At 38.5% G+C, this 17,815-nt stretch overlaps 1 protein-coding gene across 2 annotated transcripts in view; it reads right to left on the bottom strand.

Annotated features, from left to right (window-relative positions):
- kcnh5a (potassium voltage-gated channel, subfamily H (eag-related), member 5a) overlaps positions 1–11,746 on the bottom strand; it is a 33,239-nt gene extending 21,493 nt beyond the window's left edge. The window contains exons 1-8 of one of the 2 annotated variants that reach the window (XM_035946860.2): positions 11,600–11,746; positions 9,170–9,293; positions 7,989–8,095; positions 7,704–7,832; positions 4,575–4,705; positions 3,575–3,967; positions 3,355–3,447; positions 1,768–2,197 (exon numbers count right to left, since the gene is read on the bottom strand). In XM_035946860.2, the coding sequence (XP_035802753.2) occupies positions 1,768–2,197; positions 3,355–3,447; positions 3,575–3,967; positions 4,575–4,705; positions 7,704–7,832; positions 7,989–8,095; positions 9,170–9,293; positions 11,600–11,672 (1,480 nt within the window). In that variant the 5' untranslated portion in view covers positions 11,673–11,746. The remainder of the gene's footprint in view (positions 1–1,767; positions 2,198–3,354; positions 3,448–3,574; positions 3,968–4,574; positions 4,706–7,703; positions 7,833–7,988; positions 8,096–9,169; positions 9,294–11,599) is intronic. The other variant, XM_023267367.3, reaches the window with a different exon arrangement.
- Positions 11,747–17,815: the final 6,069 nt, after the last annotated feature.

Genomic DNA, 17,815 nt, shown 5'->3' with positions numbered 1-17,815 from the left:
TGTTTTACTGGTCAGAACAACTCTAGCTGAGGTTAGCTGTTAGCCGTTAGCTTGGTGTTTCAGCGGTCTGAACAACTCTAGCTGTGATTAGCTGTTAGCTGTTAGCTTGGTGTTTTAGCAGTCAGAACAACTCTAGCTGAGGTTAGCTTTTAGCAGTTAGCTTGGTCTTTTAGCGGTCAGAACAACTCTAGCTGTGATTAGCTGTTAGCCGTTAGCTTGGTGTTTTAGCGGTCAGAACAACTCTAGTTGAGGTTAGCTTTTAGCAGTTAGCTTGGTGTTTTACTGGTCAGAACAACTCTAGCTGAGGTTAGCTGTTAGCCGTTAGCTTGGTGTTTTAGCGGTCAGAACAACTCTAGCTGAGGTTAGCAATTAGCCGTTAGCTTGGTGTTTTATGGGTCAGAACAACTCTAGCTGAGGTTAGCAATTAGTCGTTAGCTTGGTGTTTTAGCGGTCAGAACAACTCTAGCTGTGATTAGTTGTTAGCTTGCTGTTTTAATGGACAAACGTTCAAAGTTCGGCTTAGCAGTTAACCGTCAGCTAGCTGCATTACCTGTCAGAATGAGTGCATTTGGGGTTAACAGTTAGCCGGTAACTAGCTGATAGTCCGATCACTATGACACTAGCTGAGGTTAGCTGTTCGCCGTAGCTAGCTGTATTAACAGTCAGAATAAGCCCAGCCGATGGTAGCAGTTAGCAGTTAGCCAGCTGTTCTACCAGTTAAAACAAATTAGGTTAGCTCGGGTTAGGCAAACATTTTTCATTATGTCCAACAGCACAGACTCTTTTAAAAGAGTGTAAAGATGCATTTCCCTCCAGACTGAATCTTTCAAGCTCGTTGCACCCTCTGTATCAGCTATTTATTTATTAAGACAAATAAATCTTTATCCTGAGCAGGTATTGTCATTTTGCTGATGGAGCTGGAGATATTTTTGCACTTTGTCCCCAAGATTTTTACTTAAAGTATTTATTTATTCATACAAAACTCCTAATTTTTAAGTTTGCAATTTCAATTATTTGTGAATATTTGGTCGTAAATTTTCACTTGAATAAAATAACAAAGGGTTTTAGAATCAATAGTGATATCTTCATCCAAAATAAGTATGAATACTTTATAGAAGGTGTTGATTACAATAATTTGTTAAATGCAGAACTTTTATGTCTATCCAGTTATTGAAGCTATTTTCTCCAGTAAAACATATAATAAAAATGTCTGTAAATGTATTATTTTTGCACTTTATTTGACTTGAATTTTTTTTTTTTTGTTTGCCAAATTTTGCTTCAAGTTATTTGACCATTTAAAAAAGATGTTCTTTACTGTTTATTTCATGTGGAGCTGCTGCTCTGTTGCCTTTCCCTCATATTAACCCGGGCTGTGAAGGTTGCGCTGAATGTCCATTGAAGAGGAACAACAGTGGTCACTTTGATTTAAGATGTTTTGAAAAGCTTCCCTCCCACTTTTCACTTGACAAGTTAAAGTGATAAATTTGGGTTCACAGCTTCGGCTATCTGTATTACACGTCTCTGTGTGGCTTTAATGTCTTTATAATATCTTCATTTGCTGCTCAATTGACCATCATTAACACCAGCAACTGTAAATATGATGCTGTTAAACTGTTATGTAATTCCAGACCTATTAGATTTGTGACTACTTCAGCTGAAGCTTTAATGCAAAATGCATTCAAAGAAGATTTGAAAGATTCTGTGAAACCTTTTAGAGTAATTCTTAGACAATTCTGGAAATATGTTGGAGGGTGACTGAGTACTTACAGCCCACCATCATCATCGCCACAGAGAAAATCTTCTCGCCATCTGTCGTTGGAGCGATGTTGCCAAATCCGATGGTGGTGAGACTCGTCATGGTGAAGTAAAGAGAAGAAATGTACAGAGTGTCTTTGTTGGGTCCTCCCTCCCACTGGCCCGTACCACTGGCGTTGTAGCGGTAAGGAGTCCCGATGCTAATGGCCAGCTGGTAGAGCCAGCTGTCCATCTTTATGGTGTTGGTGTTCTCATCGATGACCTCATAGTCCCCGATGCTGTACCAGATGCAGGCGAGCCAGTGGGCCACCAGGCCGAAGACGCAAACCAGCAGAACCAGGACGGCGGCTCCGTACTCCAGGTAGTGGTCCAACTTACGGGCGACTCGACCCAAACGGAGCAGACGGATCACTTTTAGGGAGCTGAAGAGGCTGCTGAGACCCTGATGAAGGAGATGAAAATACAGCTTTAGATTGTAAAGGTGAAACGTCTTTTAACGGTTCACAGGAAAGAAAGACTCACCGCTCGGAGAGTTTGTGCCCTGACTATTTGATTATCCGTGCTTCCTGAAAAGCTGCCACATTTATTTAAAATACACTCCCCGGCCACTTTATTAGGTACACCAAATAGCTAATCAGCCAATCACATGGCAGCAACTCAATGCATTTAGGCATGTAGATGTGGTCAAGACAACTTGCTGAAGTTCAAAGCAAGCATCATAATGGGGAAGAAAGGCGATTAAAGTGTCTTTGAACATGGCATGGTTGTTGGTGCCAGACGGGCTGGTCTGAGTATTTCACAAACTGCTGATCTACTGGGATTTTCACACACAACCATCTCTAGAGTTTAGAGAGAATGGTCCCAAAAAGAGAAAATATCCGCTGAGATGCAGTTGTGTGGATGAAAATGTCTTGTTGATGTGAGAGGTCAGAGGAGAATGGGCAGACTGGTTGGAGATGATAGAACGGCAACAGTAACTTAAAAAATAAAAACTCATATTTTTTCTTTCAAATAAGAAAATATCTGTAAAATAATGATGTTTTTGCTGATGTAAATACAGTAAAAAAAAATAGTGTGATTTTATAGTTAAACATTGTAATAGAACACAGTTTTTGTAAAAATACTGATTTTTGATGTGGATATTATTTACAAGTTTGGATTTTTTTTAAGGTTAACATGTAGCTTAATACCTTTTTCAGTTATTTTACTAGATATTATCTGTAATTTAAAATATGATTTAATATTTTTCAAGGTTTTAATATACATATTTTTTCTGTCAAATAAGAAAATATCTGTAAAATAATGGGGGTTTTTTGCTGATGTAAATACAGTTAAAAAATAGTGTTATTTTTATGGTTAAATTCTGTAAAAGCAAGTATTTTTGATGTGGCTGTTATTTACAATTTTTTACAAAAGGTTAACATGTAATTTAATCTTTTTTTTCAGTGACTTTACTAGAAATTATCTGTAATTTAACAAACGGGGAAAATCTGTAAAATAACAATTAAAAAAGCCCCAAATTGTTCAAAAATGTTCCTTTTTTTACAGTGTAATGTTAGAGTTACACCAGCTTTATTAGAAAGACATGGATTTACTTACTGGGAGAACAGAGTCTTCGATCCGTGTGCTGTTTCTGTGGAAATTTGAAGAGTCACGAAGATGACTCGCTGGAGAGGTGTGAGTGAGGACGTCCTTCATAAATAAAACAAAAGATGTTATGTCTGCATGCAGTGTGTTCAGGCCATTTTAGCAAGAAATCCATCTCCAGTGAAAAGAAGTACAAGAAGATTGTCTATCTAAGCAGCAGTAGTGTTCTCACCTCGTCCACATGTTCAAAGGCGTTGATGATGTCATAGGGCAGACAGGACAGCAGGTCGATGACGAACCACGTCTTCATGTAGTTCATCCGGATCAGTTTGGCGTCTGATATCACCTCTCCAGATGGACCCACAAAGGTGGTGTGGAAATTGAGCACGATGTCGATGAGAAAGATGACGTCGACCACACTGTCCACCACCAGCCAGGCCAGGTTGTTCTGCTTGGTCTTGAAGGAGACGTTGTAGGGCACCATGATGGCCGTGTAGAAGGTGAGTATTAGGATGACCCAGTCCCACGTGGTCTTGAAGGTGCAGTAGTGGAGGATGATGTGTGGAGGAGTTTTAGGTGCTTCCTGTTTGTACTGAGGCAGGATGTCTGATCCCAGTTGGAGAGCCTTTAATCGAGAAAGAACACAAGTACAGAATCATGTATAAAGTGCCTCCAGACAGACTCTAGATCTTCTACCCTTAAGCCACTTTAGTGGTTTACCTTTATGCCGATCAGCCACAGTATTAAAACCACTGAGAAGTGAAGTGAATAACATGGATCATATTGGTACTATGTGGTGTTCTGCTGGAAAACCTTGGATTTTGGCATCTGTGTTGATGAGACTTAGACACCCAAAAAATGTCCCAGAACAAGCACACTCCTTCATGTAAATGGAAATACCAAATACCACTGGCTTATTCCTGCAGGAAAATGCACCCCATCACATTGCAAAAACATCAAACATTCAAGAACATGACAATTGTCCAAGATGTTAATTGGACCTCCAAACTTCCTAGATCATTCTGATCAAGCATCAACAGGATGCAGTGGAACAAGTTTGATTCCCAGAGTAGCCAAAGGATCCACTGCCAACGTCCTGGTCCAGACCCCATTGGACACCCTGAATGGTCCTCTGGTCCAGGCCCCATGGTTCAGAGCATTTTTGAGCACAGGTGGTTTTAATGTTGTGGCTGATATGGTGTATAAGTAGATGCACAGATTCTGATTCAGACCTGGGCACTGCTCACCTCGGCCAGCCTGGACGGCTTGTGGCTGACCTCAGTCTTGTTCAGCGGAGCCAACTGCTGCACCACATTGCGATTGTTGGTCAGAGCCCGAGTCAGTCTGGCAAACTTTGTCCATCCTGACAACAGACAGAAACACAGACGATCATATGGAGACACGCAACACAACATGGCATCCATTTAAGGCTTTTACTGACAGATATTGGGACTTGATTTGCGATGTAATCAATTTCTTTAGTAGAGCTTCAGTTCAATATTCCCTTTAATTGATTTTACACATGATGGAGTATTACCACCATGAGATACCATCAAAGGCGGGATTGTCACACAAAAAAGAAGGCAAAAGATTCTAAATCCCCACCCTCACCCCAACCAGTCAAGGCAGATGGCTGCCTTCCCTGAGCTTGGTTCTGCTGAAGGCTTTTCTTTTGTTCTTCCCGGTAAATGGGGCATTTTTGGGTGATTCCCACTGTTACCAAGTGCTTGCTCAAAGGGAACCCAAAGGAAATTGTGGATTTGTTGGGTTCTGTCTTTAAAATTAGTAAGGTCTTCACTATGTAAAGTGCTATGAGAGGACATATGTTGTAAATTGCCCCTATACAATTGACTGCCAATTTGCTGTAACAATTTATTGAATTAAAATGAATTGAATTAAAACTATAGACACAACAGTTTAAACCTGGGTCAGACACAATGTATAAGATGCATATATCTCAAATTGCAGTCTTGGTGTTTTGCTAATTGCGTTGTTTCAAATTTCGGTTAATTGCTCAGTCCTACTTCCACCATTCTTTCACAGAAATGAAGCAAAATTGAATACATATGTCATTACATTTTAATCTTACAGATGTTTCTGGTGGCAGTGAGGACAACATTAGTTCATTTATCCCTTAAAGAAGTTGTAGCAAGTCATCAGCGAAAGGTTGGAGCAGAACTCTGTGACAATATTACTATTAGAATATCATCTCAGCATGGTGATCTGCAGGTAGTTTTTTTTTTAAAGAGTTATCAATAGATCCTGACTTAAACTGCATTTCTGTATTAAAAAGAAGTCCACAGGTACAATTAAAGTCTCCCAAAACTCATCTCTGTGGATCAAAGTTTCGTATTTGTAAAGTTTTTTTTCAATGGAAATGATCCCTTCTTGCTTCAAATGGCTTCAGACTGTGAAGATCTACCCTCTACAACTCACTGCAACTCCTGCACACCAGCTCTAGTATGACTCTGCTCAAAGACTATGAAATATCTGATTAATTCAGCATGATATCTTTTAATGGGAAACCAATTCTGAAAAAGATTAATGATTGACAGGACAGATTCCTTAGGTTTTGTTAGATGTGGTTATTTTTTTTTCTGAGACTTTCATCAGTTCACTGCAGTTTCAAGATGGAAATGCTCAACCGTTTGCTCACGGTGGGCCTTCTAGCATTAAAAAAACATCATATGGACTTGTAAACAAGGTAAAAAACAACCGCTTGATTTTCACCAGAGTGACTCTTGCATGTATATTGTAATAGATATAATTTCTATGTCAACTACACGATGCAGCATCTGTAAGACACAATGCACAACACGGTCCAGCAGCTCCTTCATAATGATGGGGTTATGGCTCATGTACATGGTGTTTTAGTCATTACTGTAATTTCCTGTGTTTTCTTGCAGTATTTTCATACATATACCTTCCCCATATGGTCTGATTGCCTCTGTTTGATGTATGTAAAAGTCTCAGAGCCACACTTAACCCTCAGGGACATTTCACTGTGTCGACCCACGGAGACCAGCGTTCACTGACCCGAACACACAACACCTGGACAGTTGTATGTTACACACCAGGAAACAAACGTCTGTTCAGTCGCAGCCACTGTACTCCAGACTTTTAGTTGCATTTTGCCCTCCGTTGTCCTTTATCGTTATGGTGGGAATTATTGAGAGAAGTCCTACCATTTCAGTATAAAATACTACAAATAACTAGATACAGTTGAAGACAAAATTATTAGACCCCTTATGGAAATTTTTGTTTTTTTCAAAATTTTACAAAGTATATTTTTAACAGAGCAGAAGATTTTCAACATTGCACTTCAAAACACACTAGTTTTCTTCAGAAAGCATAAATTAATGGTTTTTGCACACAATAACAGAATAATTTTAGAAAAATGGAAAAATTACACGAGTCAATATTATAAGCCCCCTTAACAACTGAACTTTTTAATGAGCCAAAGCACAAACCACTCAGTCAAGTTAAAACTGAGGGTTGTCCTGCACTTTACATGCAGTATAAATATTTCATTAAGGTTTTGAGTTGTCAGTTGAGAAAGCATCATGCCAAAAACAAAAGAAATCAGTTTAGACTTGAGAAAAAGAATCATTGATGCTTACGAAGCAAGAGAAGGGTATACAAAGTTATCATAGCGTTTCCAAGTGTAAAGAAGTGGAGCGAGAAGTATCATCAAGAAACTCAAAGAGAGCCACGCAGTACAGAACAAGTCTGGCAGAGGTAGGAAGTGAAAGATTTCAAAGACTCTGGAAAGAAAACTTGTGCTCTCATCCCTGGTTCTCCCCATCTCCTGACCCGTTGGATTGGTCCACCACCACAACTCCTGCTCCCACAAGATCCCAACCATCACCACACCTGTGATGCAAATCTGCAACCAAGCTCTCAGTCAGGGCGGCTGGCATTTAGTTTGACCAGTTCGCCCTGGTGCCTCTTGAAATTTGGAAATTAGAGCTGCTGGTAGCGTCTGCTATTTCGGTAAGGAGCTACCAGTCTTGGTGAAGACTGTGTCTCCTGTTAGCAGCCCTCTAATTTGGTGAGAAGCTACTTGTGTCTTTGTTGTGTCTTCTTAGGAAACTTGTGTTTTGAGGCACTGGTTTTATTTATTTAATTATGCGCATTTGGCACTAGTTTGTACTAGTTTCTGTTGTATGTGGTGGGTGTTGCTATTGTGTTTCGGTTTGGCTAAGGAGTTTAGTTGCTTTGCTTTTGTTAGCCTTTGTTTGATTTTATTTTATTCTTTGAGTTAGCAACATCCACCAGCCTTGTTTTCTGTTGTTTGACCACAACAAAAATTTCATGCGGGGGCTAACAGTTTTGTCTTCAACAGTAGGATGAACTCTCACCTTTGGTTGCTTCATCTTCGATCGGCTGTTTGAAAAGCGTGATGTCCCTGAAGGTGCAGAGGAAAAGCACCACCTTGTCGTTCTCGTTTCTGATCGGGGCGACCTGCATGTAAAGCCATATTGGTGTTCCTGTAGGAAACAACACAAAATAAGAGTCACGGACCAATAGTAAAATGTTACCGAAATGTAAAAGAAACAAACATTACCAGATTAATTGTTACTTCAAATCATCAGTTGATGATTTTTTTTTTTGGTTAAATTATACGATTGAAAAGACACACTCACTATTTTTGGTATAGAGAAGCACCTCGTAGAAGTTTGACTCGTAGCTGTCAAAGGTTTGTCTGATGCTGTCTATAGTCTGCTTATCGGTCAGATCACCGTACATGAAACTGCAAAAGAAAATATAACACGCAAGTTAACACAACACAACTGGAACATGCAAATCATGACTCACATTTTCTTGAGATGCCGACAAAAGATTTGTATTTTATTTCTGGGACTTTCTTTGTCAAATTTGACCACTTAGATCATTTTGGATTTAAAAAAAAAAAAATCGTTTCAATGCTCTGATTCAAGATCACCAAATAAAGGAGATGAGAATCTGATAAAAACAGGACAAATGAAGGGTTTGGAAGGAGAGTAGTCTAACATTCCCTCTGTCGGTTTGCAGAAAAATGGGTTCATAGTTTTGTGTTTTGAAGAATGGTCTAACATTTCACTGTAACGAGGCACATTAACTTGTGCACCATCTTCCTTCCAATTCTAAATAACAGATTTAACTGAACTTCAGGAAACACTCAGTGACGAAAAAGCAAAGTCTCATCTTTTAGGCAAACCTAAAAGGCTTATAGCAGTTTTTATGGCTTTTAGAACCAGATAAGTTACATGAACAAAAGGCCGTTTCAGTGGATTGGTTAAGTAATGACGTCCACCAAAAATAACAAAATTGCTGCAGTTTATGATGCTGTCTCATGGCTTGTCTTAGGTTGATGTCGTCTATTTAATTCCAGGTTGTAACTTGTTGCTACGTGTGAAGTTGTGTCCATTTATGGCAAATTATTAGCATTTTTAGTAGCATTTGAAGGGTCTGAAAGCACCACTTTCTGTAGTTTTTGAGAAAAATGGGTTCAAAGTTTTGTGTTTTCAAGAATGGTCTAACGTTCGAAGCTCCACTGTAACACTTTTTTTGGATTGTGGGTTAGACCACTTTGCCACTAAAATCTAGACCCTAAAATATTACAGAAATTATATAAAACTCAGTTGGGATTTTTTGGTGGGTTAGACCACTCTGCTTCTAACCTCTTCAAATGATCTTTGCAATTTTCATTTTTTTTGACGCACTCAAGTTTCAGCAAGAAAGATTCTTGATGCTAACACCTGAGCTACTGGACCACTTAAGCAATCCAAAGTAAACCATAACCTCTCTGCTGTACCTTCACATTCAAGTCCAAACTGCTTCTTACTTGCATGTGCTGCTCCTGTGCATGACCTCGGCTCTGTGGTATCCAGACAGCTTGCAGAACCCATCGTTGCTGTAAACTACTGGCCACTGCACGATCTGTGCATTTCCTAAAAGGAAGCTGGTTTCTGGGACAAAGCAAAGTGAAAGACATGAAAAACAACACAGTGAGGAGGAGAATTGCAGCTGTTGAGACACTTCACATTACAACTGCAACCTCACTGAAGTTGGAATGATGTTTTAGTTGTGCTGAGTTTATTTTTTATGTTACAGTGCCCAATCCTACTGAGCGACAAAAAAACCCCCAAAAACCTTGTCATATATGCATCATACATTATTTTAATTGCTACATATTTTATAATGGAAGCAAAAAGCATCAATAATTAAAGCAGCAGTAAACAGTGATAATCAGATAAAATGTTTATGTTGCACCTTTAATGCAAATTAAATATTGATGAGGAGCTGAAGAAGTTCTTCAGTTTTACAACAGTTTGAGAGGAGTTATGGTCTCAAGACGACAATTTCTGCTAATTAAATCGCACAGTGCACACAAAAACTGCCAAACTTGTGTTATCTGGAACTAAATGCTTCAGTTTCTGAGAAGTTTGTGTTATAACCCTTGTGCAATTATGTTAGCATATGAATAAAAGTGTGAATTTTTATGAAAAACATGAAATTGTCTGAGTGACCCCAAACTTTTAAACGGTAGTGAACAAAGTTCTATTTTTCCAACAAAACTTTTTCTAGAACCATTTTAGTACCACTGTTGCTCCCATATATATTCTTTTTAATGGTAAAACCAACCATCCAACCACGAACAACCAAATGAAGGGTTTTGAAGCAGAGTGGTCTTGTGTTTTCAAGAATGGTCTAACATTGGAAGCACCACTGTAACGCTATATTTGGGTTGTGGGTTAGCCCACTTTGCCACTAAAATCTATACCATAAAATATTACAGAAATTATATAAAACTCAGTTCAGATTTTTGGTGGGTTAGACCAATCTGCTTCTAACCCTCTGACCAACTAGAAAATGTTCACACTGATTTCGTAGACGTTCGAACTTTCAGATACTGTCACTGAAAATATGACAATAAAAGATACATCCGTTTTTACATGCAAATAATGAACCTTTTTGTATGGGGTTTCATTCGTTAAGTGTTTTTTTTTTTTGTACAGATTGTTCAAAACTGCAGGGATGAAACCTACTTTGAAAAACTCTGGAAACAAACTGCTGAACAATACAAGACTGACCCAGAACCAAAAGGAACAAGAGGCAGGATGGACATGGTGTTACGTCTCAACTAGGTCGTTGTCCGGAGCGGAACAAGGACACTTTTGACATAAGAGTCTTACGTATTATCCTTATTAAGCTGTATATGAGCTGCTCTATCAAGCTGAAAAAGAAAATTATTGAGGAAATGTGAGCAGCCTGGACCCCCTAATGAAAACTGTTTTGTCTGCAGGCGAGAAGTTAAGACAAAAGCAAATAAATGTCAGATTATTAACAGACCAAAACTGTTTAGAAGATATTGAACAATACCTTTACATCCATCTATAGCTTCAATTAAATCCTCTCAGTTTCACACACCGGTGCAGACAGGAAGAACTTTTAACAACAGGACTGAAGAGGTTTTGCCTTTCTGAAAAATACTCTATTCAGTAAACAGAGGTAAAATACCACAAAAAGCAGCTGTGCCGACATAAATATATCACAGTATACTTATAGAAAGGGCTACAAATCCAGTCTCTGGGAGAATGCATGCCCCCGTATTTACCGTCCCGTTGTCTATGAGGGCTAAAATATTGGAGAAAAAATTAAATAATTAACAAAAATTACGCCGAAATGCCACCAAAGAGGCACCAAGCATTGAATATGGAGCTTGATAAAATAAATAATGTCTGACTCTGGCCTGCATGAATTTTTGCAACATTTGTTGTATTTTTAATGTTATTTATGACTCTATGATGCCATTAACAGATTTACATTACACTTAATTTTGTTTTCTGACACACCTCACATCAAATTTCCAACAATTATCCATCCAATAAACTGCATTTTTCTTGGAAAGAGTGGCCCTTTAATCAGCATAATTCACAATATATGAAATTAATGGTCTTCAGTTTCAGCTAATTAACAAATAATTTCTCTTCCAGAAAACCAAACCGCTTGTTTCTACAGATATTAGCAGCAAAAAAGAGCATTTCTTTAAGAATATCACAAGAACACGCTGTTACACACATGAGACTTATTACATAATTCATTATCAAAACACACTATCAGGTAAAACTTACAAAAGAAATGTTTGCTGATTCAGTTTTCCATCAAACTACACTAAAACAACATTTGGAGGCTACTTTTGCATCTATACTAACATGCATTGTAATTAAATTGCATCACTTCAGTCTTGTTTCCATCTGGGGATAAAACTCACCGCTGGAGCGCCGGACGATGTTTTCCAGGAAGGTGTTCTGCGGAGCCACCAGCCCTCTCTTGCCCCCATGCATCCTGGAGGATCCGCACGGAGCTCGGTGCTGTTCGGTGTTTAGTGTCCTCTCTGCGGTCTGACCGACGGGACCACAGGGGGTCAAGCTCACATCAACGACTCACCGTGTGTCCGGAAGGAGATTTTAGAAGTAAAAGCCCCAGTGTGGCTCCAAATGCAAAGTGTATATATATATATATATATATATATATATATATATATATATATATATATATATATATATATATATATATATATATATATATATATATATATATATATATATATACACACACACGTGAAAAAGATATTAGGTCACCCTTGCTTTCTTCAGTTTCCTGTTCATTTTAATGCCTGGTACAAGTAACAGTACATTTGGACAAATGGAATAATAACAACAAAAATAACTCACAAGAGTTTATTTTAAGAGCTGATATCTAGACATTTTCCATGGTTTTCTTGATGTTAACTAAAATCACTTCAGTTCTTACATCAATATCTATGGCATTGTACTGCCACAAACAGCTTTTAGGATTCCGTGTTTTCTGTCTGTTTTAGTCACATGATCCACACAGGAGTTAGTACTGATTCATAACCATTGTTTCTGATGACTGCATCCATTCGTCTTGGCTGCTCTCCACCAGCTTCTGATATTGTTCTGCTGTCACAGCAGCCCATTCCTGTTGCACTAATTCAAACTAATCTGCTTTGTTTTTGGGCTTGTGTCTTTGATGATTTTCCACAGGTTTTCATTTGTAATTAGATCTGGTGATAGAGCAGACCAAGGCATGGTTCCAGTGTTCTGGTTCTCCATCCAGACTTTAACTGACCTTGCAGTGTGGCAAGGGGCATTCAACATATAACCAAGGAGTTGTCACCTTGTTTTTTTTTTTGTTGTTGTTGTTGTTTTTTGGCATTATTTTATGCCTTTATTAGATAGTACAGTGTAGACAGACAGGAAAGGAGGGAGAAGAGTGGGGGGAAGACATGTAGCAAAGCCATGAGCGGGACCAGCCCCTGTACTTGAGTCGCCTACTTAACCAGTTGAGCTATCCGGGCTCCTGTCAGCTTGTTTAACAGTAATATATTTGGACAAAACATGGCACTGGAGGATAAACACTGATTAACATTTCATAAATCCAACAACTAATCAATGAATCGACAATGAAAATAATAGTTAGTTGCTGCCACAATCAGCCGATGCATGTTTAAAAAAAAACCCCAAAGAGATACCTTTATTTTGTAGGAAACTCAATTGATTTCCAAGCATCTTCACCAGTTATTTCCTCTAACTTCACAGACACATGCCTGGCCTGAAATTTCTGCTGGATTTGTCTGGAGTTGGAGTTTGGGATTTATTTAAATTTATTATAATGTATATAATGTAAGGCAGTGAGCCATTTTCATTTTTTTTTTATAATTGAGATTGAAAAATGTCTGCATATATGTTAGAAGACTTGTAGATACTATTTCAAATTTTATTCAATATTAATTTACGTGTTTCTGGCTTAGTGGCGTAAGGAGAATGGAGGTCAGTTTCAAATAAAAATCATTAGAAAATGTGCTAATGTACTGAGTTTAAATATGTATTTATTTATTTTTAGATGTAGGTGTAAAGTAATTGATTGCTTCTATTGTATTGCACTGTATATTAATTACTCCACCAATACATTTTTATTTCACTTCACTATTTGATAATCATATTTTACTGACTGAGAATTTGCACATAAAACAATATGAATTGTTTCAAAAATACAAAGAATTATAGAAAGTACCTAAAAATAACCAAACTTTAATCAGCCAAGTAGAACAATTAATAATAATAATTACTATTGGGACTTCTCATATGTAGATGTACATGAATTCATATTTAGGCTCCGAGCACCGACGGTGCGAAGACCTTATTGGAATGCTAGGAATTATTTATTATTATTCTTTGCCCGCCGGGAAATCGCCATTTTTGGCGGCCTTATCATACCCCAAAACGCGTCAAACTTGGCATGCTCATCAGGACTGGCGAAAAATTTGATATTTTATGGGAGTTGCGCATGTGTGTGGGAAAATGGCTCCATAGCGCCCCCTGGAAAATTGAAAATTTGGTCATTAGGCCAACTGGCAAAGTGTTTCATCTACAGCTACAAAATTTTGTAGGCATATTCAGCACATCAGGAAACCCAAAAAAGTCAACCATGGCCACGCCCTAACCCCAACAGGAAGTCGGCCATCTTGAATTAACTGTAAATTTTTTAAAATTGAAAACTCATCGGGGATAAGTTCGAGAGATGTCAAATTTGGCCAATATATGCAAACACGCGACCTGATGAAAAGTTATCAAAATGTTCATCTCATTTCGAAGGGCGTGGCCATGGCGACTCCCAAACAAATGGATCCCTTCGCCATGAAACAGGAAGTGGTGTCTAACTCAGCTGTACATGCTCCAATCTGCCTGAAATTTTACATGTGTCATCAGTGTCCACCTCTGACGACATCCATGTAGTCATGTACATTGACAGTCATAGCGCCACCTTGTGGTAGCAGGAAATTGACATTTTTTACATTTTGAGGTACTATTCTTAGCAGGTTGATCAGATTCACCTCAAATTTGGTGACATACGCCAGAACACATTGATGATGATTCCCAGAAAAAATGGTGGCTCGTCACCAAAGGGCGTGTCTGTGGCGGCGCGGCGAATTTTGATTTCTCGCCATGAAAATTGAAGTATTAATATCTCAGCTGGACAGGGTCCAATCTGGACCAAACTTGATATGGTGGACACCAGTCCGGGTCTGAACACATCCACACTGATAAATTTAGAAATACTCATAGCGCCACCTATTGGCAACAGGAAGTAATTGTCATTACATTTGCACCTACCATTGCCAGAAACTTTGTCATATCATCTTGAAAATTGGTCAGCTGACTGGTTATGCCTAGACGATGCCACAGTGTGAAGATTTTGACGATTCATAAAACACTGTTGCCGTGGCAACGCATCGTTGCCGTAGTAAACAAAGTACTTTTTGACAGGTTAAAAATGCTCAAATGCTCGCCAAAATTACCACACATATCTGGACGGGCAACCCATTTGATATTTTGGGGAAACTGCACATGTGTGTGGCAAAATGGCTCCATAGCACCACCTGGAAATTTTCAAACAGTTACTACGGCCAGTACGTGTCACCTAGAATTATGAAACTTGGTAGGCATATGTAACTCGTCAAGACACACAAAAATGTAATTGACACCCATGCCCAAAACCCAACAGGAAGTCGGCCATTTTGAATTTTATGTCATATGTTTTGACAATTTTGGGTCATTTTTGTACATTTTCAAAAGCTATAAACTCAAACAGGGTAACACCGAGAGAGCTGAAATTTGGCCAGGATGTAGTCCAGGCATGGGTGGTCAAAAGTTATCAAAATGCTCACCTTAAGTCTGAGGGCGTGGCCATGGCGGCCTCGTGAATTTTGATGCTTCGCCATGAAACATCAACTACTGTGTAACTGCCCTAAACATGCTCCAATCTGCCTCAAACTTTATAGGTGTGATCAGAGTCCAGTCCTGATCACATCCATAGGCCGACATAAACTCTCGGTCGCAGCGTCACCTGGTGGACGTGCGTGGATTCGCCGACCAGCAAGGATGTGATGACCCGTCCAACGCTGGTTGCAGCTTTAATTTTTAACTTGAGTTTGGACTCGACAGTTTTTGTGAGGAGGTTGGACTTTAGGCTTTGTGCTGGAGGGTTGAACCCTGATTTCCAAGATGTTCAAAGTGTACAGACCTCTTGAGTCCTGAGGAGATGAGCTTTCACACAGTGTGAGGGCTGAAATTTTCGAAGTTTCACAGTAGTTGTCTGTAAACTAGAACCTTCAGATAGTCCAAGGACTCGTGTCTTCTATGTCCATGTGTAGTTGTCTGTTAGTTTGAAATGTCAGATAGTGTGAGGACTGAAATGTGCAAAGTGTCTTAGTACTTCTCTGTTAGTTAGAAATTTCTGTTTAATCGAAGCCTTAAAAGTTGTGACCATGAGTCTTGATTTCACATTTAGAGTATCCATTTGAGTTTTGGTGAGACGTTCACCTGTGTGCTATTTAGAAATGGTCCAGCAATTTTGATTGTATTCACTGAAAAGTATAGTAAGTGATGATCAGAAGGTAACATTAGTTTGATCAATGATTTCAACTATTAGTAGACTTTGTGAGGGAAGCAGTTTTGAGAAAAGAGTTATTAGTAAATCAATACATAGTGCAAGCCAGAGCACTGAGAAAGGAAATTTTTGAAGAAAGAAGTAGATGTTTTTGTTTCAGAATAGAAAACGTTTTAAGATATGTAAATTTATTTCTTTTTTTGGATTTTGTTATTGTGTCTTCTGTGTAATTAGCTATTCAAAAGTGTAACTGGTGTTTTTCAAATTTTTTGTCTGTATTTAGATTCATCTTAAAATTTTAGTCTTGGTTTTTTGTCATTTGTTATGATTTTACAATATTAGATTAGATGTCCAAATGTTTTGTCTTTTTAATGTGTAATTGTTGAGTGAAAAGTATTATTGGATGTGATGAGTTAAAATCTTATTTTCAATATTAAATGTTTAGATAAAGTGTTGTAATTTGTAATTTTAAGAACTTGTAGTAAATTTTAATGTGTAATTGTATATGTAAAGTTTTCATAGTAAATTGTGTTTAATTCCTAGTAAAAGTGTTATTGTCTTTAAGGTGTTTATTTGTAAAGAAACACTGAACTATTTAAAAAAGTGTACTAGTGTCTTTCACTTTTTTTTTGGATAGGCGTAATGAGAGACAGCTAGACAACGGGCTAGAAATAAGAATCAGAGCAAGTCATATAGGACGGGGTTGCGAACGGGAATCGAACCCGGGCCTCAGCGTCGGGGACTTAATACATAGGTCAGAGGCGTAACCCGTAAAGCTACATGAGCACACATGTTCTGTCCTTGAAAACGTGTATAAATCCAATAGAAAGTCTAGGGGTAGGGTTAGGGTTACAGAGGCAGGTCCTGACAGTAGCAATGTACAAAAATGGGTATTAAATTTTACATATTTTCATAATTTAATATTAAGTCAAACTAGCCAAAAAATTCTTAAAATGAAGTTGGGGTTTTCCCGGTGGTTCTTGGCCGGTCTATATGATATGATATAGCACGGCCAAAACCCAACGGGAAAACCGCGGATTAATTTCTCTTAATATTCGGCTGCTTCGTTTGTACATTAAAAATAAATTTGTCGACATATTTTTTTACCCTATTTTTGTACTACAACTGTAAGGACCTTGCTCTGTAACCCTAACCCTACCCCTAGACTTTCTATTGGATTTATACACGTTTTCAAGGACAGAACATGTGTGCTCATGTAGCTTTACGGGTTACGCCTCTGACCTATGTATTAAGTCCCCGACGCTGAGGCCCGGGTTCGATTCCCGTTCGCAACCCCGTGTTACGTGTGTTGCACTTATTCTTATTTCTACCACATTGTCTGGCTGTCTCTCACTACGCCTATCCATCAATTAACTGCAAAAGACTACAACACTTATTTACAAATTTCCTGTTTATTTATTAAATACAATTCTTTAATTTCTTACATCTTTTTTTTCCCCCCATACTTTATAAAAGTTTAATTGTCTTAACTTTTTCCCATTTATTTAATTGCTTCTTTTTTATGTACTTTCTTTCTTTAATCTTCTTCTTCTTTCTAGAATTTAACACCAACCTTTAATTTTTTGCCATTTTTAGACATTTTCAAAAGCTATCAACTCAAACAGGGTAACACCAACAGAGATGAAATTCAGCCAGGATGTACTACACACATGGGTGATCAAAAGTTATCAAAATGCTCCGCAAAAGTCTGAGGGCGTGGCCATGGCGGCCTCCTGAATTTTGATGCTTTGCCATGACACATCAACTGCTGTGTAACTGCCCTAAACATACTCTAATCTGCCTCAAACTTTACATGTATGATCAGAGTCCCGCCCTGATGACATTCACATGCTGAAATACAGCCACAATCATAGCGCCACCTGGTGGATAGAAGGAAAAGCTCTATAACTAGCCTGTACATGCTCCAATTTGCCTGAAATTTTACACGTGTCATCAGAGTCCGGCCCTCGTCGCATCCATAGGCCAACATGCACTCCCGGTCGCAGCGCCGCCT

This window comes from Amphiprion ocellaris, chromosome 12 (genome assembly GCF_022539595.1).
Source record: "Amphiprion ocellaris isolate individual 3 ecotype Okinawa chromosome 12, ASM2253959v1, whole genome shotgun sequence".
Classification (NCBI taxonomy): domain Eukaryota; kingdom Metazoa; phylum Chordata; class Actinopteri; family Pomacentridae; genus Amphiprion; species Amphiprion ocellaris.
Note: the sequence above shows the minus strand (reverse complement) of the source record. Positions and strands in the feature narration are given on the sequence as shown.